Source organism: Urocitellus parryii, chromosome 7 (assembly GCF_045843805.1).
Source record: "Urocitellus parryii isolate mUroPar1 chromosome 7, mUroPar1.hap1, whole genome shotgun sequence".
Lineage (NCBI taxonomy): Eukaryota > Metazoa > Chordata > Mammalia > Rodentia > Sciuridae > Urocitellus > Urocitellus parryii.
This window is the reverse complement of record NC_135537.1, coordinates 158,188,072-158,214,041: the sequence shown is the minus strand read 5'-3', so window position 1 is coordinate 158,214,041 and position 25,970 is coordinate 158,188,072. Positions and strand designations below refer to the sequence as shown.

Genomic DNA, 25,970 nt, shown 5'->3' with positions numbered 1-25,970 from the left:
CTTATGGAGCTGACATTCTGGCAGCGAATGTGACCACAGACATCCTCATGAACAAGATAACTCCAAAACGCATTAGGACCCTGACAAAAGAAGCAGCAGCGACAGCAGGTGGGTGTATAAATTTGAGATGACCGAGAAGGGCTACTTTTAACTGGGGAATCAAGGACAGCCTTTCCAGGGACTTGGACCCCAAGTCGGGGTATAAGCTTGGCTCACCTGGGAAGGGACAGAAGGCCAAAAGGAAGCCATCCCCGGCTTATCAGCAGGGCCTCATAAGAACTATCCCGGCACGCAAAGGCCCGAGGCTGGCAGGTGACGTCACCGCGATCGCCCACGATGCCGTGACGTCACGAGTCGGCCCAGGCCTTCTAGGGTCAGAGTGCCGGACGCGGACGCGCAGGCGCGGCACCATGAAGAAAGTGGCTAACAAACAGTCCCCGCCCAAGCTGTACGGTAGGTGCGCGCAGCCGCGCGGGCCGCTGGTTGCTATGGACGCCGCGGCGGCCGCTGGCGGGAGAGGGCGTGGGGAGAGACCTCACAGCCCCGCGGTCTCCTGGTCCCGAGGCACAGGGCCCCTCTGCAGCAGGGGACCGTACCATGAGGAGTTCCAAGAAGGAGTCCCGCACCAAAATACCGAGCAAGTTCGTGGAGCCCCCGGAGAACATGAAAGGTTGGCACTGGCTGCCTTAGGTGCTCAGGAGAACCCTACAGGGACGCTTGAGACCCCGGGGTTCAGGACAGGGGGCCTGGAGGATGGGAGTGAAGACCACTGGGAAATGGGGTCCAGCACATAGGAACCCTAACCATGAGGGACACGTTGGAGACTTCCCAAGGGAGGAAGCCCCGCACACTGGGCCTTGGGGGTGGGGACACAGCAAGGGGGGGGGACTCATAGGGAGGCTTCAGGATTAGTGGTTAGGGACATGTTTTGGACAGGACCCCACCTCTATAAACATATCATAGGATGGCACACTGGAGGCAGGATCCCTAGACTAGGTGAGGTGCCAGGGAAGAGTTTAAGGCCAGAGGGGACAGGACAGAGGTCCTTGGGAAGAGGAATTCAGGAGTGCAAGAAACCACCTTGATGTGTGTCTGGGGGTGGGGATTGCACCTCAGAGTCCTGCTGGAAAAACCCAAAGTGCTTAACCCCTCTATTCTGGGACTGCCTTTTTCTACCACATGTCCTTTCCAGCCATATGACACTTGTCCAGCTTGTTTAACCTGGAGTGACTGCTTCCTGACTGTAGTTACCCTCTGGTTGCTGGTGAGAGAGCCACAGGTTTCCTGACAACAGACTGACCCCCAGGGACAAGTTTCCCTTTGCAATTCACTCTGTCTTTGACCCCCCCCCCCACCACCTTTTGTTGTTGTTTTGTTTTGTGGTGCTGGGGATCAAACCCAGGGTGATTGCTTGCTAGGCAAGTGCTCTACCACTTAGACGCATCCTCAGCCCTGTTTTCATTTATCCATGACCTGCTGTATGTGGACACTGTGCTCGGCAACAAGGGTATTGATAATGTCACTGGCAGGGGTCTGAAGAGTTTCCAGAGAGGGGAACCTTAGGATGAAGGGGTCCTTCATAATTGTCATAGAAAAGAATTTCAAGATGTGTCAGAGGCACAGTAGAGATTTAGATAGGAAAGCAAGGAGTACACATTCAAAGAAGATGTGGGCTATCTTGAGAGTGAGATGGCCTTTTGGGGTATCAGGCCCCTCCACCCGCACCAACTATGCTCCTGGTACTATGGATTGAACCCAGAGCTTCACACATATTAAGCAAGCACTTTACCACTGAGCTAAGTCCTCAGCCCTTTTTATTTTATTTTGAGAGAATGTCTTGCTAAGTTGCTTAAGGCCTCACTTAGTTGCTGAGGCTGACCTTGAACTTGTGATCCTCCTGCCTCAGACTCCTGAGTTGCTAGGTTTATAAGTGTGTACCACCATAGACTGCTGGGGCTCTTCTTTTAAAGGGAACTTGAGGGTGGGTGGGCATGGAAAGGTTTGTGAGGATGGTGTCAGTCTGGAAATCACAAGACGATTTGTGGTGGTCTTTCAGTTCTCAGGATCTTCATGTTGATGAAGATTCTTCTAATTGATTGACAGATAGTGTTTGAAAAGTACCCTATTCTGTAGGTTTCTTAAAATATGTCTCCCTTTGTTTAATCTGTTCTAAAAGTACGTTGTATAAGGCAATTTTCATAAGCAAGTGAATTTGTAGTAGATTTAAGATTGTGAGAGAAGATTTGTAGCCTGACCAGAAATTTGGGAGTGAAAGGCTTGGGGAAAAACTAGACTGGGGAGGGCCAGGCCTACAGGGATATGGGCCTGTGGAGAGAAGGTATGAGAAACTTTAACCAAAGCTTTCAGACTAAAGCCACAGACTTGTTTTCCTTCCTTTTATCTCTTTTCAACTTGTCTTCTATTTCTTCTATCCTCCCTCAGTATGAAGTTTGTGACCTCAGCCCTCTAGAGAGGACCTGGAGGAGGATTCAGACAATGCAGAAGTATAGAGGCTGGGATGTTAGTACGCAGGAGGATTAAGGGGGCTCAGCCCCTGACCCAGACTTGGGATGGTAGAGTTAAGGGGGAAAGGTTTTCTGAAGAAGGTGACATTTATGGCAGATCCAAAAGGAAAAGAAAGAAGAAAAAAAAATTAAAAAGGAATGGTTAGTTTCTCTAGGTCTAGAGAGAAGCATGAGTTCATAGATTTATGAACATGGGCACCTGAGGGGGCTGTGCTGGTAGGCAGGGACCAGGCCATAAAAGGCCTTTACAGGTGAGGTCAGAAAGTCTGGGTGTGCTCTTGTAGGCCCCGGGGGACCCAGCCTCATTGGCATGGCGAAAGCTCAGTGCAAGGAGAGGGGCAGGCCTGCGCGCAGTAGGGTCCCCCAGGAAGCCCAGAAAACTAACAAGAGCCTTGTTGCTTTTCAGTATAGCTTTCTTTTATGCTTCTTCATAGTATAAAAGGCTGATGCTGTTTCATGACATACTTTCTAATAGTTAAGAGAGAGGGGAAAAAAAATATACCTGGTTTGCTTTCCCAAGGGCAGTCAAGGGCTTTCCCAGCCATTGCCTCCTGCTCTCCTGTTTCTGCACCATCTTAATCAGACTTGAACTCCTGCTGTAAACAAAGATTTTTCACTGCATATCTGTTTTTAATAAGGGGAAGGTTTCATTTGTAAAATAGCCCTTAAGCTAAGAACATGCACCAGAATGAGGAGGGAGAAAAAGAGTGTTTTAACGTGGTTTCCAGAACCATGGTGCATGTCTGTAATCCCAGTAGCTTGGGAGGCTGAGGCAGGAGGATCTGGAGTTCAAACCAGCCTCAGCAACGTAGCAAGGCCCTAAGAAACTCAGTGAGACCCTGTCTCAAAATAAGATATAGAAAGGACTGGGGATGTGGCTCAGTGGCTAAGCACCCTGAGTTCAATCCCTGGTATGGAGAGGGGAGTTATTAACATGCAAGATTTCTTTTTTCCAGAATGTTCTCAGGGAAGCCTCAAATGTAGTAGGATGGTACTTTCTCCCATATAATGCAGCTGCAGCCAATGAACAAATATAATCTCATAATCTAGTGCTGTTTCTCAGGGTCTCTGAATCACAAGCAAAAAGACAAGCAAATGTGGCAACTGGAAACCTGTTTAGGGACCTGGGAGCCCTTTGAGTCCCGGGGTTTTTCCCTGGTCTTGTTCTAAGAAACACTGAAGACTCCTGGTCACACCATGTCCTCCTCCCCCACCTATTATAGCTCTACCCTGGTAGGGACAGCTCCTACCTTGATTTCCCCCAATGCAACCCTGAGGTCAGAATTTCCCACAGGCTTTAGTCAGCACTTGGAAACAATAACATTTAGGTAAAACAAGCCAAGAATGGAGTTCAGGTTAATTCTCCTTCTTTAGTTCCTCTCCCATCCCTACTCCCAGCCTAAGGGCTTCATTTCCAGTTTCCTTGCTCTAACAGAGGTGTCCTTTGACTGCCATCGGCAAGAAGGCAGGTGTCTTTGACCGCTCAGGCTTTCAGGAAGAGCAGAGAAAGGCCAGCTCTGTGTCTTACCAGTGGCCCCGCTCAGCCGACACTTCCAGAAGAAAGAAGAGGAAAGAGCTGGGCCTGCGTGGGGTCAGTAGTGACTTACTCCACCATGGGGCATCCTGCAGCAGGCCTCGAAAAGCCCCCTGGAGGCTCATGCTTCCTCCCTGGTCTCCCTGCAGTCCATCTGGCTCCCCTCCATCCCGCTCTGACATGGATCATTCTAAATGCCACTGTCATCAGCTCACTCTCCTGGACCAAAGGGTAGATGCCAGAGCCATGCTTCACAGAGCCGCCTTGCCCTGGCTTCCTTCTTCCCCAGCAGCACCCCACCTCCCCAGCAGGGCTTCTGTGTTACTATGTCCCACACTTGCCTGTTCATCCCTGCTCCTGCCAAGCTCAGACTGGGCCTTACCTGGAACATCTCCTTTCTGTGTTTGTTTCTTGCAGTGCTGGGGATCTAGCGCAGGGCCTCACACATGCTAGGCAAGCCCTACACCCCCAGGCCTCTTTACTGCTCCACATGTGCCCCCTCCATGTTCTCAGGATCATGGGAAGCTGTCTCTGCAACCGTTCCTCCAAACCTTCTTGAGAGCCTTCAATTCTGTGACCCTCAGGGCTCTGTTCTTCTCTGATGCCTAAGCAGACCTCTTGGCTGGGCTTCTCAGGCAGGCTCTTGTGTTTTGTGATTGCTTTGTGTTACCTTCTGACTCATCTTTCAGTCCCTCAACAGGAGAAGCCATATCGTAACCTTTTATATCATCTCATCCGTCATTTATAACACATTGAAGGTCCTTGGATCCATCTCTAGGATGAATTTAACTTTAAAATATATATCTCATTTTCATGGCCATTTTATTAACCGAAACATACCCTTTCCTGGCTGTGTACAGTAACAGAGCCCTATTGTACTGCATCAAGATAGCTTTCTCAGAAAAACTTCAGACCCGATTCTCACTGACTACTTCAATCTCAACCAAACATGAAGAATTAGTTTCTGTATCACTCCAAGGGATGGGGGTTTGGGCCCCCAGAAATCTTCAGCAGCGTTGATAGTTTGTATTTACACGTGGTGATGCTATAGCCACCAGAGAAAAACACCATCTGGAGAATGTAATCCCTTAGGAAGATGTAGACCAACCAAGGTGATGGGCAGAAAAAACAGATGTCCTGAAAAAGATGAATGATACCAACATATTTACAAAAGCAGACTTTCAGCTGGTTCTAATTCTCTTGTGGGCTGCCACCAGCTTTGGTGTGTTTGTGTAGAAGGGAGAGAAGTAGAAATCAAAACCTCATGCTGCATCTCCGCGCATGGAGGCAGATCAGGCCAAAGCTCAGGTTGAGCTGCTCAGGCCTGTCTGTGTGGATGTCATGAACTCCTGCAGACCCTGCAGCGGAGGACGTGGGCTGCGGCTGATGGGCAGAATTCAGAGTTACGTTTGGAATGATTCTGGCTTTTCTTTCCCCACCCCTTACCCCATCAACTATGTAGACCTCTTTAAAAGGTAGTTTGATTTTGTCAGCCAACACCCCTGCCTTGATATTTTAGTGCTATAGTCTCTTAAAGATTAGGATACTTAGAGAACTGTAGATAAAACCAAATTTTGTTTTAAATGCCCTGAAGTTGGGGCTTAGGTTTTCTTGTGATTGTTTTGTGTAGAGCCTTACTTCAAACAGTTCAGAACCAGAGGGGAAAGGACGGGGTTACCAGCCAGAGAAACAAGCAGTACACTCAATACATTTGTGCCAAGTCTTGGAAGGCAGGCAGCATCCTGGTCATCTTCTGTCCCATGTGATGTCCATGTAGCGTGTCCCAGTAGCCACCGGAGAGTCCCATGTGATGTCCATGTAGCGTGTCCCAGTAGCCACCGGAGAGATGCACACTTCAGTCTCTCCACTTTGTTCCAGTCCTGTGAGCCCCTGTCACCGTCAACCACTTCATTATTGCAGTTGGCTTCTAGATATCCTGGCCCATCCTGCTGCCTTGCTGTGGACCACAACGTAAAGTCCTCTGCCTGGCTCAACTTTTCATGGTGGGCTCCTGCTTCCCTCTCCTGTTCTGCTTCCTGCCTCCCACCTCGCTGCTCTCCAGCTATTTTAAAACACACGAGCTGCCTTCCAGAGCGGGGCTCCCTTTCCTCCTGCCCCTAGCCGGCTTCCTGCTGCTCCTTGGAATGTCTCTTCCCAAGCTCCATTTCCCTCGTCTGACTGGGCTCCATCTCTCCCCCTCAGTTTAAACATCGCCTCCTTGGGAAGCCTCTCCCGACCATGCCGCAGACCCAGTGGACCCCTGGATGCCCCCTAGTGCCCCAGCTCAGGTGGCAGCCTTGTCTCTCATGAGCTGTGTGTCCTTTGAAGACACCTGCTGTTTCTCCCCAGAACCCAACACAGTTCCTGGCACAAAGAAGCTGCTCCACATTTTTAAATGAAATAATATGAAACAGATGGTCAGAGGTGCATGTTCTGCTCCCCCCAGAGCATCTGCATTTTAACCAGTGTCTTGAGAAACCGATGCCTTCATACAGAACAGACCAGTGCCAGCTCTGGAAGAGGCTAAGAAAACAGCTAGCCCAGGTGTCCCAAAGAAAGCACTGGGCATCAGAATCCCAGGATTTAATTTATAAAACTCCCTTGAGTTTAAAAAAAAGAAAGAAAGAAAGAAAAATGACAGCTCTCTAAGGCCAGGCAAGCAGTACCCAGGAAGCTGTAATTGTCAAACTCCCCAGAAGAATCTGAGGCAGACATTTAGGAACCACTGATTTAGTCCATTTTCCTCTTTTCACATATGGAAGACGGAGGGAGGCCCAGAGAAGTCAGGCAATATGCACCAAGGTTGTCCAACTTGTAAATAACACAAGCAGAAATGGAATATATATATATATATTTAACCTCAGTTCTGGCTACAGAAGTCTCAGCCACTAGGGCCAGCTTGGGGGAGTGGGTAGGACCTCCCCCAGCAGAGAACCCCACCCCAAGCCAAGTGTTATCCAGACCATCTTGGCAGCCTCTGCTATCCTGTCCAGGTGACCAGCTCTGCCTTTACCATGCAGTCTAATATGGATTTATTGATTTGTTTACTTTATTTTTGCAGTGTTAGAATTGAATCCAGGGCCTAGCTGCCTCGCACATGCTGGGCAAGCACCCTACCACTGAGCTGCACTCCTAGTCCAGGATTTGTAATTTTATTTATATAGTTATATGTACAGAAAGCTCTTTGAGCACTTCCAATTTTTTGCTTCTTTTCAGAAAAGAAGCGGGCCAAGGCACCCGAACAGCCCACACCCCCCATCCAGGAGGAGCCTGAGCCTGTGAGCAATGTCCTACAAGGAGATGACATTCTTGCCTTAGCCATCAAGAAGGAAGACTTGAAGAAGGTAAGGATAAAGTGCATGGGTACCTTGCTGCTGACATTTTGCTACCAGCCTGTGTAACCTAGAACATCAGCCATGCCAAGGTCTCTCCAGCAGCCCGCTACTCACAGGGGCATTTCGTGGTTTGGGGAAAATCCATTGAACACAAATTCTATTCACTTTACCATCTAAAGGATTTTACTGTGCTGTTTGTTTTAACATTTCTTTTTTATTTTCCTTTCTTTTGTGGTACCAGGGATTAAATCCAGGGATGCTTAACCACTGAGCCACATCCCCAGCCCTGTTTTATATATTTTTTTAAATTTAGAGACAGGGCCTCACTAAATTGCTGAGGCTGGCTTTGAATCTGCGATCTTCCTGCCTCAGCCTCTTGAGTTGAGCCTGTGACCGCGCCCAGCTGTTTTCACATTTCTGAGATTCATGTAGAACCACAGGAGACAAGATGATGCCATACCTTGCTTCCCAGAGGGGACGTGACACTATCCCCATCTCACAGATGGGAAAATGGGATGACTCAGAAAAGAGAGAGATCTAGATGAAGCTGCTGATCCCCAACCCCAGGCCTTTCCTGAAAGAGGCAGCCACTTCTCACCTGAACTGTCTGGAGTCATCAAGATATTTTTTCCTTCCAGACATTTCTGCCTCTTGTCTGTTACATCGGCGATTCCTGGACAGAGCTGGGGAAACACACTGGTCAGCCCTCAGGAATTCCACCAAGAACCAGGGCAGAGAAGATGGTACTGCTCTTCTACTGCCTCCTCTCAGGTGGAATTCTCTCTTTGGTTTCTTTTTAGCAACACAGTCCTCGCCTTCCTGAAACAGAGGACAAGCCTTTCATTTCCCAGAAATTTATCATCCGCAAACCCAAACCCAAGGATACTAGGAGGAAGATCTGCCACTTAGTAGCACATCCTGCTAATCCAGAAGTAGCCACAAAGCCCCTCGACTACTCTGGTATGATCAGTCTTGACCCTGGAACCCCTGGGCTTTGAATTCATGGGTCAACTTTGAAAGAAAGCCGGATCCCCATTAGAAAGGCAGCCCCTTGGGTAGGTCACACCAGCTACCTATAGTTTGTCTTTTTCCACCCCTCTTTTCCCCCCAGGTCCAGGTGACCACTTTGATGGCAGTGATCAGATCCTGCCTCACCACATCTTGGGGAGTCTCCAGGACTTTAAGAGAATTGCGATTGCTAGAGGGAACACCCAGGTTCGTTTGTGTCCTGGCTCAGAGAAGTCGCCAAAGCCACTTTAGTCTCCCTGCTGGAGACTCAAGCAGGACCTGGACTAAAGAGTCAAACCAATCTCTGGGCCTCAAGTCTGAGATAATCATTGACCCTCCCCCAAGGGGTAGTTTAGACACTTTGGTTACAAGTCCCAAAAGCCAGTTGAAGCTGGTGTCAGCTGAAGTCAGGGATTTGCTCTCAGGCTACAGATGTTGCCTCATGTACCTGAAGGGGGAGAGGACATGGGTGTATATAGGCCAAGCCACCAAGGTACTGGGATGCAGGGCCCAGCTCATTGCTCTCTGCCACTCTGTGCTGCTCTCCCCAGTTCCGTGGTGGAGGAAGGTGGCTTACCACTGCTCCCTGAGTGACCTCCTCATCATGCAGTGCTTCTCTGTTGCTTAGATACTTTGCTTTCATTGGGCAGGTGCTAAGGGGCATGGGGACATGTAAAAACAGCTCCATCTCCCTGGGCAAAAGTTAGCATCAGTTGTGGGGAAGAGGCCATGCTGAAAGATGACTGCAACCTCAGAACCAAGGTTCCTTTTGGAGGAAAGAAGGGAGGGGCTGACGCCTGATCCCAAAGCCTTCAGGTTCTGATTTGTTTTCTGTCACTTGCCACCCTGCAGTCCTAAAGAGGGATTCTCAGCAGAACAGGACAATGGCAGAACCTAGGTGTCTGGAAACTTCAGCTTGGGCCGACTCACCGCTTTCCATGTGCTCATGTTGTCCTTTCAGCTGGCTGAGCTGATCCACATCCCACCCAGTCTGATGACCCTCATCTCAGCTAAGGAAGAACCACAGCAGAAAGACCCAAAGGAAGAGAAGCGACATCCCTGGGTCCCACCTCCTCAGCAGAACTTTCTGAAAAATTGGCAGCGTCACATCACCCTGAGAAAGAAGCAGCAGGAAGCCCTTAGTGGTGAGCAGAGTGGACAGGGCTCCTGCCTGGTCTCCATTTGGCTCGAAGGCTCTGGTGTGTGTGTGTGTGTGTGTGTGTGTGTGTGTGTTTTCTTTCCCCCAACCTGTCCAGATCCTGGATGATGACCACATTTGTGCTGTTCATTCCCAAAAGCTTGCTGCTCCTAAATCTTAGTTTATTGGTCCTATAATCAGGCTGGCCAGCCCAGCTGCCCTGTGTAGTTCCAGGGCCCATTTGTTCCGATTTGGTGCATTCTAATAGCTGCATTCTTGCCTCCTACTCTTAAGAGCATCTGAAGAAGCCTGTCAGTGAGCTGCTGATGCACTCCGGGGACACCTACAGACAGATCCAGGAGGAGCGGGAGCTCATTGACCGGATACTTCCAACACAACATGATGGGAAAGTAAGGGCGGCCATTCCCAAGTGCCCGGTGCTGGGCCATGGGGTCAGGAGTTGGGATGCAGAAATGACTTGTTTCAGGTTGCATACTTGGGGAGAAAATAATCTGTGCATTGCAAAGCATTGCAAAGCCCTTGGGACCTTTACTAAATTTTGTTAGTGGATGTTTGTGGACTGTTCAATTAAATAATTAAGCCTGTGGTGGTCGCCAGTAGTCAGTTTGTCACTGAGTTACTATGAGTTCTAGTGTTTGTCTCCTAGAGGCTTAGTCTCCTGCCTTTGGACTCCCCATCAGTGAGTACCAGCACCTGGACCAGCTTACATTATCTTTCTGGGGTCAGTAGAGGCTACCGCAGGGCATCCTGCAAACAAGAAAGTGGGTACTTTTGCCGTCAGGGCAGCAACAGGTTCCTCAGAGAAAAGTCGGTGGTGCCTGTTTTCCCAGGCCCCCCACCAGCTGGCAGCTGAGGCACTGACTTAACCTCACTGTCCTCTCTTTTCTTACCAGAGCTATAAGGATACTAGTGTGTTCTGGAGTCCACTGGAATACTTGGGAGATGAGATGACAGGTCTGGTCATAACCAAAACAAAAACTCAGCATGGCTTCGTGGAACCCATTGCTCGAATCAGGAAGCCCCGGTCCATCCAGGTGGAAACAGGTGAGCAGCAGGGCTGTGAACCACCTGGCTTCTGGTACCTGGCACGGGAAGCAGGGCAGTGTGGTGCGACCAGCATGGCCGTGCTCTGAGGTAGACCTGGGACCAAAGCCTGGTTCAGTGTGATCTTGGGCAAGACCCCACCCTTCCTGAGGTTTAGTTCTGCCTTCAACACCTGATAGAAATCACAGAAAGGGCAAGGTGGGAGTGAGGGCCATAGAGCTGTGCTATCTAGTGCAGCAGCCTCCAGGCACTGGCAGCCATGAGCATCTGGAATGTGGCTGGTCTACGGAGTGAAAGCACCCTGTCGGTGTAACTGCACCCAGCTTGCTTGCTTTCTTTCATAGTTTTTAAAAAATATTTGTTTATTTATTTATTTATTTTGGGTCTGGGAATTGAACCCAGGGGTACTCTACCACTAAACTACATCCCTGCCCTTTTTATTTTTTTATTTTGAGACAAGAGTCCTGCTGTATTGCCCAGCCTAGCCTTGACCTTGGGATTTTTCTTGCCTTAACCTCTCAAGTCAACTGGGATTACAGGCCTGCCACAACTACACCCAACCTACACACCCCGGGTTTTGAAGATTAGTTTGAAAAAGTATATTTTATTAATAAGTTTTATATTGATTACATGGTGGAATGATAATAGTTTTGATAATCCATGTGCCGGGCGGGCTTGGGGCTACCGGGTTGAGGAGGAGCAGAGAGCAGCCCGAGTAAGGATGGGCTCTCACACCTCCTGGAGCCAGCACCCTCCAGGACATTTCCATGAGGAAAGGATGGTGGCAGCCCCAGTGACCCACGGGACACGGCTGGATCCACGTTCCAGCCAGATCTCTGGGCCAGAAGGTGATTAAAAAGATGCTGCTCAACACAGCTGCGCTGCCAGTCGCAAGGGCCTCCCTCTAGATTTTTTCTGACCTGATGGATTTGCGGTGATGTTCAGTCTCCTGGGGAATTAGGCTGGTGGAAACTCGCCCCAGAATCACACACACCCAGCACGTTTCAGGATGGTGCAAGGGATTTTAAGGAAGATCCTGGCTGAGTGCCTGGGGGGGGGGGTTCTTCCAGCCTAGATGCCCTCAGGGGAACAGCTGCCAGCTTCCCCCAACTCTTGCTCTGTCATTATGCAAAAGGGAAAAAAGTACTGAAGATGCACAATATGAATCCATTTGTGAGGAAATAGTGGATAAACTCAAACAGAGGGACTGCTTTACAACACCCAGAAGTGTCAAGGTCAAGAGAGTTAAAGGAAGACCGAGGAATGTTCCAGACAGAAGATTGAAGTGACATGACTGCTGGATGTATGGAGTCTGAATGTTGTCGAAACTTGAATGGGGAGGGAGAGTAAGATGTGAGTTATCTATTAAGGTCAGCTCCCTGATTTCACTGTGGAGTGTGATCCCAAGGGGGAATGTCCTTGCTTTAGGAAATGCACACAGAAATATTTTGAGGCAGTTGGGCACAGTGGCAAATGCTTGTAATCCCAGCAACTCAGAAGGCTGAGGCAGGAGGATTGCAAGTTGGAGGCCAACCTCAGCAATTTAACAAGATTCTATCACAGAAAAAGAAATAGAAATAAAAAGTGCTAGTATTGTAGCTCAGTGGTAGAGTACCCTGGGTTTAATCCTTACTATCTGTACCCCACCACACACCAAATAAAAGTATTCTGGGGTAAGAGGCGTTTGGTCAGTTATTTCTCCCCCCATGGTGTAGGAATGAGGATTTGCCTGTACTCCCTGCTTTTCTGTAAGTCTGTGAGTATTTCACAAATAAAGCAGTAACAATAATCAAAATTCAGCTAATCAAAATAATAATAATAGTTTTGACATATTGAATTAAATAGACTATATTACTAGGATGAAGCTTATCTCTTTACCTTTGCAGTATGGCATCAAGGACATTTGATCTGACCCATGGCTTGCTTGTGTGGTTTGTGGTGTTCTGTTTGCAGCCCTGTTTGAGAGCTTGCCTGCCTGCCTGGGTTGAGATCCCAGCTGGGTTGGGTTTCTGAATTCCCTTGAGGAATTTGACCCTCTGGCCCTCAGGTCCCTATTTGCAGAATACTCATGATAGCATTGTGAGAGGGTTAAAGAGGAGACATGAGTTATGCACATTAAGAAATTCTGGCTCATTGTCAGTAAAAGGTAGCTGCTCTTGTTCTTCTTATTGTAAACCAAAGATTTGGCTCTTTGGAAACTAATCTCCTAGGGTCTCCAGGGCTTCTGGGGAGCTCTGGGGCAGGAGTCTGGCTGCCCCAGGAAAACTGTAGTTTTTCACCTTTTTCAGAAATGGTGTCAAATGGGTGTTCTCATGGGCCTTGAATAGTGGATGGGGAAAGGGGTGTGACAGCAGCCCTGCTGAGTGTCCTTGGACCCCACTTTAGGACTGCCAGCCCAGAAGGATGCGTGGTACCGCTATACCTGGGATCGGAGTCTGTTTCTAATCTACAGACGCAAGGAGCTGCAGAGTATCCTGGCTGAGCTGGATTTTAGCCAGCAGGTTGGGAGAGCCTCCAAGCCCAGTGTGAGGTCCCTTGGGGTGGTACCTGTCTTCAGTCAGCTAATGTGTCCTTTCTCTGTCCCTCTGAGGATATTGATGGCCTGGAGGTGGTGGGCCGAGGGCAGCCATTCTCATCTGTCACGGTGGAAGACCGTACAGTGTTCGAAAGGCTCCTGGAAAGCCCCCCTGAAGACAAAGTGCGCTTGTGAGTGGGGCCTGCACCCCAGGGAGGAGGCTGAAGAGTGTGGCTTCCCTGGGTAGCCACAAGTACTGAATGGCAGGCTTCTCTCCCTGCAATCAGGGTGTCTCCATGCCTGCCTCACTAGTGGCTCCACCCACTCCTCTAGCCATAGGCTTCCCCACACCTGTGCTAGCTTTTCTGTTGCCATCTGCTCTTTTCTAACAACTTGGGTGGGGGCTTCCAGGTTAAAAGGGCCTTCCAGCCCCTCCCATTGCTGTTCAAAGAGAAGGGCTCTGGCAGGAGGGCCTGGAAAGAAGCTAGGCTGGAGCAGGACTGATCACGCTGTACTGCAAGGCACAGCCAGTCATGTCCCCAGACTGCTTGGCAATCATCTCCATGGGTTCCATGTGGCCTGAGTGTGCGGCCTACAGGTGAATAAGTCCTTGATTTTTACAGAGACTTAGTGGACAACTGCCCTGATTCGGACTCTATGCCTGTTCTCGGCCCTTCACTGCTATTCTGTGGGAAGCCAGCTTGCTGGATCAGAGGCAGCAACCCGCAGGACAAGGTAAAACTGCCTCACCTCACTCACCTGCTGGAAGGGACTCTCATGGGTGCAGGCCCAAGGTGACTGTGACATTCACAAGGAGCCTTCATGGTCTCCTATTTTGGGTTTTTATCTGGTCATACTCAGCATGTCTGAAAATGTTAACAGCAACACTTACTTGAGCAAGAATAAAATCACAAGCTACCTACTTTGTACCCTGATCCACCAGGTAAATAAACAAACTCTCTCACAGAGATGGGACTTCCAGAAAGTTCCAAAACATTATTCTAATGTTAAGGAGCAGAAATGTTCATGGGGTAGAAATTCTCTTTGTATTATTGATAGTGACCTCAGAGACAGCCACTCTTGGGGTATGACACTACTTTGAGGCTATGGGCCCTGGAGGCCTGAAACATGGGACTTTGGTTGTTATGCCAAGAGAAGTCAAAGGCAAACGGGGAGGAAATGGTCACCCTAACCCAGGGCCTCCAGCGTAGACCACCCTTGTGTCTCCTCCTTCCCCAGAGGCAAATAGGAATTGGTGTTCGATTGACTTTCGAAACCCTTGAAGGGGAGAAAACATCTTCAGAGCTGACTGTGGTCAATAATGGCACTGTGGCCATTTGGTACGATTGGCGACGGCTGCCCCAGCTGGACTCTTTCCAACACTTGAAGAGAGACAGGATGCAGCAGTTTTACTTTAACATCCGGGAAGGTACCTAGAAGCTTCCCTCCTCACTGGCTCCGTGTCTGGGAGACGACAACATCTAGTTAGTACCCAGCTACCACAAGCTGGAGCCCCAACTCCCAAGCTGTCCCTCCTGTTTCTTCTGTGACCAGTGTGGTCTAACTATTTCTATCTGTTGAGAGTGATGGGTCTCTTGAGAACACAGGAAGGTGAGCCACTTGGGAGCAGGAATATTCTAGGGGCTCAGTTATCTACATGCATAGGCCTGGGGCTAGGATCACCAAGTATCCCTGCTTGCCTAGAACATTCCAAGATTTCAAGCTCAAAGTCACATATTTCAAGAATCCTCTCAGTCCTGGGCCAACCAGGATGGTTGGTCACCAGACCTGGACCTTAGTTAACCGCATGTGTTTAGCTTAGGGCTTAGTTAAACTTCTACCTGTGAACTTAGGGCTCAACTAGCACCTCCTCCTTGGAAACCTGTCTCTACCTCCCAGGTGTGATTCTGCCTGGGGAAACGAAAAACTTCACCTTCTTCTTTAAGTCTTCGAGTGCTGGCATCTTCAGGGAATGTTGGGAGTTCAAAACTCATCCCACCCTACTGGGAGGGGCGCTCTTGCAGGTCAACCTCCACGCAGTCTCCCTGGCCCAGGACATTTTTAAGGATGAGAGGAAGTTGCTGGAGGTAAGGGACCTGGAACGTTGGCCCCTGGGGACATCAGATAGGTTACTCTGGTGTTCTTTCTGGCTGTGCCTGAAAGGATCTTATTTCTCCCAGCCCAATAAGTTAATTTTTCACAAACGGGTACCTACTCTTGCTTAAATACTTTCCAGAGTTTTGTGTATAGAAGATGAGGCAGGCAGGCTAGAGGAGGGGCTGCTCGCAGCAGCCACGCAGGGCCCCGACTGAGTGAGAGATGAAACGGTGCCTTAAGACGCAGACTGCGCAGGGTATTCCCTGGAGTGCAAACAGATCATGTGACCCTCTGTGCCAATGCTGTCTTTTGTTCACTGCTGTCTGGTACTGTGCAGTGGAGTGGCATTTAACAGACAAGACTTCCAAACCAGAGATTACAATTTAAATAGCTTACCTCAACACCTCACCCCATAAGCCAATATCCTAGTAAGTATGAGATGGGAACTGGGAACTGCCACCCCCAGTTCTCAGAAGTGTCCCTTCTGCTTCATCTTGGGGAAATCCAGATACCATTCAGGAGCAGCTGTCCCCCAGGAGTGGCCTCCTCTGGACCCTTTGTATCCTCTGTTAGGGAACAAGGAGGTGTGGGAAGACCAAAAGAGTTTTGAGGCTTGGGACAGGTACGTGTGTAAGACAGATAATAGCAGGAATTTTGACCCGAAGAAGCCACAGTCCCAGGGATCTGGCTTCATTCAAGTTTGCATGGGTGCTGGGAGCCTGGGCTGCCACCTTATGCCACTTTCCCTTCCTCAGAGCAAGCTGGCCACTCATGATGCAGTCTCCATAGCGAAGGATGTGCTGCAGGAGCTGCTGAGGGGGATCCTGACCCCGGAGCGCATGCCTTCACCCGTGGATGCCTATCTCACTGAGGAGGAGTTGTTCTGCCATAGGAATCCTCACGTACGGGGTGGCACCACGTGTGCCCTGGGCAGTTTTGGGACCAAACCCATCTGTGTGCCGGACACAAGTAACTCACTTTCTCCTTACACCAGTCCTATGAGAAAATGTGGGTACTCTTATATCCTCATTTTATACTGAGGAAACTGAGACCCAGACAGATTAGGGAATGTGCCCGAGATAGCTAGTAAGTGGGTGCTTGGTAGGGACAGGGCCTCACAGACTCTTTCATCCAAACCCAGACTTTCTTGGAAGCCTCCCAGCCAAAAAAAGTTTTAAATTGAAGGCTGGAGGGGGAGTGGGAGGGGGAGTCCCCCTGGCCTCAGCCACTCACTCTCTGCTGTCATCCGGCTCCTCTGCTGCAGCTGTATTACCAGCACCATGTGGTACAAAACCTGCATCAACTGTGGAACCAGTGCAGGATCCTGTCTGCCAAGTCTGAGGAAGCCCGGGCAGGTGAGGAAGAGCACCTGAGCCCCAGGGTGCCAGTGACCCCATCTGCCCATCTGGAGAAGGAGTCGTCAAATGTGGACAACATGACAAACTTCAGGAACCCAGTCAGGGAGCCTCAACCATCCCGGCATGAGAATGAGGCCCACAGCAACTTTCGAGATTACTCCACGTTCCAGAAGACTAGAGTGGGGACCAAGATTTCACAGAGGAAGAGCATCATGGAGGAGATCCTGGTGGAGATCCCAGAGGTGGATAGCACATGGAGCCCTTGCGAGCCGCCAGGTGTCCCCCTGACTGAGTGGAACCTCTGCCTGAAGGAATTCAGAAAGGTGTGTCTGAGACCTGGAAGGGATTAGTGGAGAATGGCCCCAGACAGCTGGGCACACTGCTCTTTGCCCCAAACCAATTAGCTCCATCACCTCATGGGCAGAGTGAGTGAACCTTCCGAGGGCCCAGAAAAAGTGATCTTTTGACACAACTTTTTCCCCTGGGATCCTCAGGAAGCTTTGGTGTAGGAAGGGCTCCTTCTGTGACCTGGCAAACCTCAGAGAAGGGGTTCATGACAGATTTCTGGGGGAGGTTCCAGGTGCCACAAAAGGCACCTTAGAGTTCATGGCTCCTGATTCTTCAGCCACCTGTCTCATCACTAGATGATACAGGAACCCCCATTGTACCAGGGCAGAACAGTTGCCCATGGTGCGCATGCCCCTCACCAGGCAGTGATGAAGCTTCCAGAAGACCACCAGAAAGAGGATGCCCTGATCAGCCTCAACAAGGCAGCCTTGGAGCTGTGCCAGGAGCAGAAGCCATTGCAGTCCAACCTCCTGCACCAGCTGTGGTAGCCCCCGCTCCCCATGTCCCTCTTCCCTTGGTGACATTTGTCAGGGAGTTCCTGGACTGAAGGGGCTGAACATCCCTTAAATTCAGATTGCTGAAGAATGTTCTAGGACCTGCCACAGCAGCTCCACAGCTGCCTCTGCTCCCTGGGGAGCAAGTGCTGCAGAGTACAAACCTTGCCTTGTCCTCCTCCTCCTCTTGTTCCTTCTCTCTCTCTTTTTTTTTTTTAAAGAGAGAGTGAGAGAGGGGGAGAGAGAGAGAGAGAGATAATTTTTTAATATTTATTTTTTTAGTTTTCGGCGGACACAACATCTTTGTTTGTATGTGGTGCTGAGGATCGAACCCAGGCCGCACGCGTGCCAGGCGAGCGCGCTACCGCTACCGCTTGAGCCACATCCCCAGCCCCCTCTTGTTCCTTCTCAATGAGTAGAAGAATGAAAAAAGATCCCAGTAAAAGCTTCACTTCTCTCTTGCCTGGCAGCTGCTTGGGTGGGCATGGGGGCCTTTTGCAAGGCTCTCAGAATACAGCCCCAGGAGCCTCATGCTAAAAAACTCTTGCAAGGCTCAGCCCCTCCAGTGGGGTGGGCCCACTGTAGCCCCAAACTATAGTTTAGATGCTGAAGTAGGATGGGATTCAGGGAGGCCTCCAACCCCAGTCCTGGGCCATCTTTTCTTGGCTGCTGCCCCAGGGAAGCCAGACTCCCATCTGAGCACTGGCACAGTACTGGTGAGGATGCCGTCTGCTTGGTGGCATGGCATTTCCATGGTAGTTCCTGGCACTAAGGTCTTTGAAGGGAGTCACCTAAGACTCTGCAGATTCAAGGACAAGTGGGGAGTGGTGGTTTTTCTCCAACACATCTTGCCCTCTAGTTTGCAGCTGTGGCGAGATGCAATTGACAGCCTGGTGAGCCACTCCCTGTGGCTAAGGGTTCTGCTAGGCCTGCCTGAGAAGGAGACTGTCTATTTGGATGTTCCAGAAGAGCAAGGTCAGACACTGAGCAGCACAAGCAGTCTTCCCCAGCACTCTACCCAGACAGCAGTTGTACCTTGGCTATTTGTAACCCTCTGGTGGGCACTCTGCTAGGTTGGCCATGGAGTAGGCATATGGTATCCTCTGTCTGCTGCCAGGATTTGGGGCTTAGAAGCTACCTTAATGATCGCCTTCATTCAAGTCCCCCAATTTTGCAGGAAGAGTCCCCAAAATTTAAATGACCTGTCTGTGGCCATACGTGGGGCATGGTGGAGCTGGGGCTAGAACCTAGGCCTTCTGCCCCTGCCCCACAATCTTGTACCACAAGGTCACATGCCTGAATAAAGGAGCTCAGGGAAGTGGTGCCTGCTTCTGCTCTCAACCTATGGGAATTCTCTCCAAGCCTCTGAGAAGAGGGTTCAAAGCCTCACCCTTTGCTTTTCCATCTCATTCCCAGCCCCCTCACAGGCCTGTGTTGTCAGCTAGACCGCAGGGGGCCTGCTACATGTTCTTCCACTCACTCCCCTTAGATCGAAAATCACCTCCCATCACGGAAGTGAAGACGACAGCTGGAAAAATTGGGAAGGAGACAGAAGGCCGAAAAGGAGCAATGCAGGAAAAGAAGCAACTGGGAATCAGAGACAAAGAGGACAAAAAAGGAGCCAGGATGGCAGGGAAAGAGGCATGTGGAACACGGTCTAGGGTCTGGGGAGGGCGTCCAAGGGGTGGCAGGAACCTGGAGGTCTCTCCAGCACAAGGCCCAGCTCCTAGGGAACCGATGTGGAAAACCTACCCGCCCTACCTTGGGAGCTCCTGAAGGCTGTGTGTGTGTCTCCATCTCTCCAAGCAGGACCGTGTCAACAGCAAGAAGCAGAAGGCAAAGGATGACAAGAAAATACTGAAATCTTCAAGTCGGGACAGGCTTTCCTCCGACGACCCTGCCCCTGACAGCACCGTTCCTTCCCACGAACCCATAGATCCCCTGGTCAAGGAGAAATATATGCGGAGGATGCACACGGAGGTGAAGGGAGGAGCCCAGTAGCCAGCCTCCCCTCCCCCACATCTCCCTCCCCCTGCATCATTCATTCCATTTATTCCCCAAATGAGCTCCTGCTCCATCAGTGATGGAGGCAGAGCTGCCTCATGAGGGGCATCCCAGAGTGTAAGGCTGCCCTCATGCGTGCGTGTCAGGAGATGAGCACTGTGACAAAGACCATGAATCAGGGTCGGCCAGGGGCAGGGGCCTCCCTGAGAAGGTGACACCATAGAAAGGCTTGAAGAAGGGTGAAGGGTAGCTAGAAATGTGTCCTAGGCAGAGGAAGCAACTCTTGCATTGGAGGGAGCAGGCCAGCGGAGTGGCCACTGGCAGGCACATGGGGTGGCCACATGGGACTTTGTTGCCTATTGGGAGGACTCAGGATTTTCTCTGAGAGACTGAGAAATCACACAGTATCTTGAATGGAGGAGCAACATGGTATGGCTTAGGCTTTAGAAGGTCCTTCTGGCTGCTGTCAGGAAACAGACTCCAAGGGAACAGAGAACAAGGAAGCACTTCTCTTTCTGCCACTTCTACCGCTGCCTTTATGCGCACCCTGGCAGACAGGTTCCTTGGGAGAAAACTACACAGGATCATCTTTGTCTCTCTATTGCTATAACAAAGTGCCACAGACTGGGTGACTTACAAAGAAAAAGTTCATTTTTGATTCACAGTCTGAAGACTGGGCAGTCTAAGAACCTGGTGCCAGCAAGGGCCTCGCTGCTTCAACTCATGGTGGAAAGCCAAATGGCAAGAAGGCAAAACACAGGAGTCTCATTTATAACCAATCCAGTCCCAAGAGAGCTCACCCACCTGCCAGTACTGGGAAAACCCAGGGCTTTTGGTCACACTAGGCAAGCATTCTACCACTGAGCTGCATCCATAGCCCCTTTTATTAAAAAAAAAAAAAAAAGAGAGAGAGACAGGGTCTTCCTAAGTTGCTGAGGCTGGTCTCCAACTTGTGATCCTCCTGCCTCAGTCTTCTAGGCAGTTGGGATTACAGGCACCGCCATATTGGGCTTAGAACTCTCATGCTCCTGAAGACATTATGCCTTCTCGAGGGTGGAGTCTAGTGACTTAAGTCCCACCACCTCTCAACACCTTTACACTGGGAATCAAATTTCAGAGGGGACAGGTCACATTCACACTGTAGCAAGGGTACATCCACAGGAAAGCCTTCATCGTGATCTGTTTTTAAGCAGCGGGTCCTAGGTTCTAGGTTCTGTTTTCTTTTTTTGTTATTGTTGCTTGGGAGGGACAGCCACAAAGCCAGCTGGCTGTGTCAGCAAGTCTGTAGTGGTGCTTTCTCTTCCTCTGATGTGGACAGTTGGGAGTGAGGCTTACATCACTGTGCACTGTGGTAGCACTCCAGATCTCATTTGATCAGAAGTTCCAATTGCTGCTGGTGACGTTACTGAGATTTCCGATGATCGATGGGGTCTAGAAAGGAATTAAAGGGCTCTGAGAACTCGTGGGGCAAACTCTTCCTTAGCTCTTTGATATTAAAAATCAAATTGCTTAGGCTTGTGTGGTCCAGCCTAGTGGGGGACAGTCTTGGACTCCTTTCAGTATCTGCATCTATGATCTTACAGGAAGACAATTTGGCCTCCAGGGAGGTAGGAGTGGAATTGAGACTGAGCTTAGCCCCACCCTTGAGGGGCTAATGGGTGCTGCTCCCTAGGCTCTCTGAAATTGCCCTTTTAACATCTGTAGGCTCCCAGAGCCCCTGGGGCAGGATTACCTCCCCCCAGTAGGTCTAAAAAATAAAATTGTTTGCAAAAAACAGAAATTCTATAGAAACTCTTGAACTTGGTTCTCCTCTCTCCATCTCTTCTAGCATCTCTTGACTAATAGCCACCTTTCTGTCAGGTCTCCACAGAGCAAGCCCTTGCCTGTGACATCTGTCCTGTTCTTCCAGGTCTTTGAACTGCTGAATGTCCTAGTGACTGACCTGATGATCTTGGCTGACGAGCTCAGCCCCATAAAGAATGTTGAGGAATCTTTGCATCTCTGCAGCTGACTCTCGGGCCCATGTATCCTCCTGGGAAACTGGCTGATAAGTTAATAAAGAACCTTTAGGCTTCTACCACTTCCCCTGTGCCTCTGTGTCTTGGTGTTGGATCTCAGTGAGGTCAGCTCATGGCCCAGGTGCTCCCATGGCCCACCTGCCCCCTGATTCCCCTCTGCCCTGCTCCTGGAGCCATCCCCACCCGGGAGGTAATATAGAGAGCATGAACAGAGGCAAAAATTGGTAGCAGGACAAGGAATGAAATCAGGTGACAGGACAGATAGCGTCACTTTCGTAGTTCCTGCTCCAGTCTGTCTTGGTTCTAAAAAGGACCATGCTTCTTGGAGCCAGGTCTTCCAAAGTGTCATCACCAAGTGTGATAAAGTGTGAGATTAGGAGAAGCAGAGCCCATGGGACCTGGCTCCTTGAGATCTCCCACTTCAGCTGGCCTCAGAGTCCAGTCCCCAAGAAGACACTACCACACCTCCTAGACCCTGGAGGGCAGACCCCTTTGTCTTCAGCCAGAGATTCTGGAATCTGTTTTCTCCCCGCTTTATGTTAAAGCAGCTGGCCTGACTTCATACTACCTTCCCTGTATAGAAGATGTGAAATGAGCTGAGGTCCCTGATCAGACCCAGCACCACAGGGTTTTCTAGGGTGACACCCATGTGGGCAGGGCTCCTGTGTGGAGTGGGCCACAGGCTCCTGAGATTGGAGGATCACTCCCTGAACTGTGGCAGAGGGGCTTGTGGTCTGATGTGCTGATGGGGCAAGACAGGTGTGGGTGGGAGACTCAGGAGTGGCTCAAAGCCCCTCATATTCACATTTGGTGTTTCTGATAATGACCTCATGGCCTCCAGCACCCTCCAGTTGAGACCTGAGAGAAGGAGGTTCAGAGAGGGCAGGGTGCTCAGTTGGAGAGTCCTGAAGCCCCTCAGAGTGGCTGAGGAAGCCGGCTAGAAGCCCACCAAGGGACAGCCCCAGGGAATGGTCCTGCCCTCCACTTTAATGTCCTCTAGAGGAGAAGGGGTGTGGTGTGATGGGGGTGTTGGGGAGCCCCCACCCCTGTTTCCTGTTGAGGAGGTAAGGGAAGGGTTAACTCACTGTGGGATGGGAGTAGGTCCCTGGCTCCAGATCCGCACCCTGGGGGATCACCAGCAGGCAGGACTCTCTCTGAATGCCCCGCCCTCCTGGAGGCAGCAGGAAGGGGTTAACACACCGCCTGCCCTGCGTCCTCCTGTGTCCTGTTACTGCTGAGGCAGACCTGCCGGGCCAGCCGAGCAACTTTCATCCTGAGTGCTGCGGGCTGGCCAGACTCTAGGAGGCAAACGGACAAGAGGCAGAGCTGCAGCCTATTGGGGGACCCTGCCACCACCCTTCTGAGGGGTCTGTGCCTCCTGGGAGAGGGTGGGTCTTGGGGTCGAGGGTCCATGGTGGATGGCTCTGGAGCCACTCCCAAGGCTGTGCCATCCCCCTGCCTTGCTGGTCAGAGGGTCACTGCAGAGGCTGCTCGGGCTGGGGCTGAGGGAGCCCGCGCTGGAGGTAAGCTCCTTCCCTGGCAGCAGAAGAGCCCTCCATGACAGGTGGGGCAGAGTGGGCTTGGGGCTTGGTCTCTTTCCCAGGTGCTAGAAAGGACAGGGCTGGGCTGTAGAGGACTTGAAAGCTTTTTACCTGTGTCCCCTGTCCCTCCGAGTCACCCCCCGGGAAAGACTCAGGGTCTCCCTCTCCATCCGGGATTAATGTCTTTGGTGGCATCTAGCATCTTTGGTGGCACTCCTCACAAATTCTGGCACATCTCTGCTGGTCCTTCTTCCTGGGTTCCTGCTGCACGTCTACCCCCAGGGTGACCCTCAGCCCACTCCAGTGCCCCCAGCACACAGCTGCCCCAGAGCTGACAAAACCAACAGAAGCTTAGGGCTAGCATCACTCTCCTGTCCCTCCAGCAAAAGAAAGGTCCTGCCACTCCTCCCGTGTTCACGCTGGACCGAGGGGAGTAGAGGATGGGGAGGGGCTGCTGGCTGGAGGGGCACATGCAGACTTGAGCAAACTTGTGCATGTGACTGGACAGATCTAGGTTCTGCCCATCTCTCTGAACCCCACTCTGGGGATGCCATCTGCTTACACAGTGCTGACTTTTGGGACTCTCTCCAGGTCTCTCCCCATTCCCATCCTGCAGACCCTGAGAAGCCCCGGACCCCCAGTTCTCCTGAGTCGTGTGTAGACCCCTACCCTCCCCGCCGTCCCATCCCAGCCTACTCACCCCCTCTACCTGTCCCCTCCTGCCTCCTGCCCCATCTGAATTGGCCTCCCAAGTCCTGGCTTCTCAGTGTCCTTCCCTCCACCTGACAGGGTCTGGCTCAAGGTCACTGCAGTAATTCCATACAAGCTGCCTGGGGCTGCCGCTGCGCCTTATCGGCAGCGGGGTTTCTATTTCACTCCCTTTTATTCCTGGGCATATTGTGTTCGATAAAACCCTTTGCTTGTAACACGGCTGGCAGGGCTCCCAGCTGCTCCTCCTGACTGCCTTTCCTCCCCCCTCCGGACTCCCTTGCCTTCACTCTGCCCCCTCTTCTTCCCTACCTTGTCCCCTCAAACTCTAGGGGGAGGAGGTCAAGGCACCTCCCTTTGTTTCTGGCCCCTCTCCCACCCCAGTTCCTGCAGAGGTGTGCAGAGATGCCCACCTTCCTCCTAGAAGAAAAGTCCAGGCAGGGTTGCCTGGCCACACCAGGAGGTCCCCCTCCCACTAAGACCGGAAGGAGGGCTGGAGCAGCCAGGCCCAGGTAGGGCTCTGGTGGAATCAGGATACCAGACTGGTTCTGCTAGTTCCATTGGCCAGCAGGGAGGGGCATGCACTGGGGCCAGCTTCTGAGCACAATTATTTCCCATCTTGACTCTGCCACTGCTGGCCTGCCCCGCCCCTTGGGGAGGTAAAGACAAGTCTGAGTCACTAGCAAGGGGGAGGGCAGGAGTTAAACAAGTTGAGGCCATAGCATCCTCACAGAAGGCCTACTACCAGCTGGACAGAAAGACAGAAGGTAGGCAGCACTTTGGGCCAGCCACACGTCATCTTGCCTGGCTCCCACAGGATCAGATCCTCGGGGCCATGCCCTCTGAGGCACCTGGGCCCTGACGCGACTTGCCCAGGCCCATGGGGTGCTTTGGACTGAGCTCAGCACTGGCAGCACCAGGATGGAAGGAGAGTGGCTTTGACGGCCCTGGGAGCAGGACAGCCTTCTGAGTCCTGTCTCTGGCAGCTTGGGGACCAGCTGACACAGCCAGACTGGGGCGGAGGGTGATGTTGGGAGGTGCGATGTCCGTGGCTATCTCGATGGCATGGGGGAAGCGGAGGTTCTACAAGCTCAGCCAGTGCATGTGCCTTGTCCCTGTACCAGTGCCAGAGGAAGGGAGGTGGCAGAGAGGTTCCTCTTTGGTTTCTGATAGGGTCTTGAGAGAATTTTTCTATCTTGGGCCTGGCCCTGAGGCTGGGGCAAGGGAGGGAGGCTAGCCCTGATCCTCCCTGTGCTGGGCTATTAGAGGTCTTCTATGCACCCAGGGCCTTGGGAGTTTGAAGAGCCTGAATTGTCCCTGCCTTCAGGGAGCTTCTATTTTGGCTGAGAAAATGGAACTGAGATAGTAAAATATTCAGATTCATTAATTACCAATTTAGTAACAGTGACAATAAGTATCGGATTAATCTTATGGAAATGTAGATGTCAGCCCCAAGCCCTTCCAACTACACACCATATGATGTGAGCAGGTCACATCCCCTCTCTGGCCTCTGGGGGCGGTGGGGGGGGTAGTGGTGGCTAGGTCTCTGTGACACACAGCTACCCCCACAAGCTCCTTCCCTTTGCCCTCTCTGTAGCTCCCCCTTCTTCTCCTCCTCCCCGTTGGGTCCCTGATCTTGGCTCAGCCACCATCTCCTCCAAGAAGTCTCCTCAGATTTTCCTTTCATGCATCTTCTGTTCTTCTGTGCATGCCTGCACTGGACTGTGATCATCTGTACCCTCACAACCAAATGTGGGTGAACCAACACACGTGTCCTGAGCTTGGTGTAGGGCCTGACCCAGGGAAGGTCCCAGGAACCAGGTGCTGAACGAATCAAACTATAAAAATCAGCATAGGAGGAAAAGAGGAGAGCGAACAAAGAAGGCAGGAAACCTGTGAGCAAGATCCTCCCCAGAGGGAGCCAGTCAGGAGAGAGGCAGGGGACTGGGCATCACAGCGTCATGTTAAGGTCCTCGCTGAGGCCACCCACTCTGGGTCATCCTGCCCCCCCCCCCCCCACTTAGCAGCTCTGTGATTTTGGACAAGCCATGGAATTCCTGAATCTCACTATCCCCATGCTTGAGTGGAGATAGTTATCATGGCATCTCTGGTGTGGTTGTGTAGATGGGTGTGCCAAGCTACAAATACCTGCTGAATAATAAGTAAAATAAGAAAAATAAAAGTGAGTGTCCACTGAAGGCTGTTCCTACCAGCTGGAACATTCTGGCTAGGCCTTTGTCAGTCAGTGCTGAGTGACCCTTGGGAGGGGAGCACTGATCCTG

The 25,970-nt window shown here is 51.1% G+C and overlaps 1 protein-coding gene across 4 annotated transcripts; it reads left to right on the top strand.

The window, feature by feature from the left end:
- Positions 1–410: 410 nt before the first annotated feature.
- On the top strand, positions 411–21,432 carry Mycbpap (MYCBP associated protein). 4 transcript variants are annotated; one of them, XM_026387101.2, is made up of 19 exons: positions 411–453; positions 7,276–7,403; positions 8,195–8,354; positions 8,506–8,609; positions 9,364–9,547; positions 9,835–9,950; positions 10,464–10,605; positions 12,991–13,106; positions 13,196–13,311; positions 13,744–13,855; positions 14,360–14,549; positions 15,020–15,207; positions 15,973–16,119; positions 16,482–16,898; positions 17,286–17,407; positions 18,277–18,392; positions 18,907–19,058; positions 19,227–19,397; positions 21,331–21,432. In XM_026387101.2, the coding sequence occupies exons 1-19, from the start codon at positions 411–413 to the stop codon at positions 21,430–21,432; spliced, it is 2,826 nt and encodes a 941-aa protein (XP_026242886.1). The 4 variants fall into 4 exon arrangements, with proteins under 4 accessions (XP_026242886.1, XP_077657092.1, XP_077657091.1 ...); XM_077800966.1 differs by lacking the exon at positions 411–453 and adding an exon at positions 598–670; XM_077800965.1 differs by lacking the exon at positions 411–453 and adding an exon at positions 598–670 and having other exon boundaries at positions 10,455–10,605; positions 13,196–13,307; positions 13,746–13,855.
- The last annotated feature ends 4,538 nt before the right edge of the window (positions 21,433–25,970 follow it).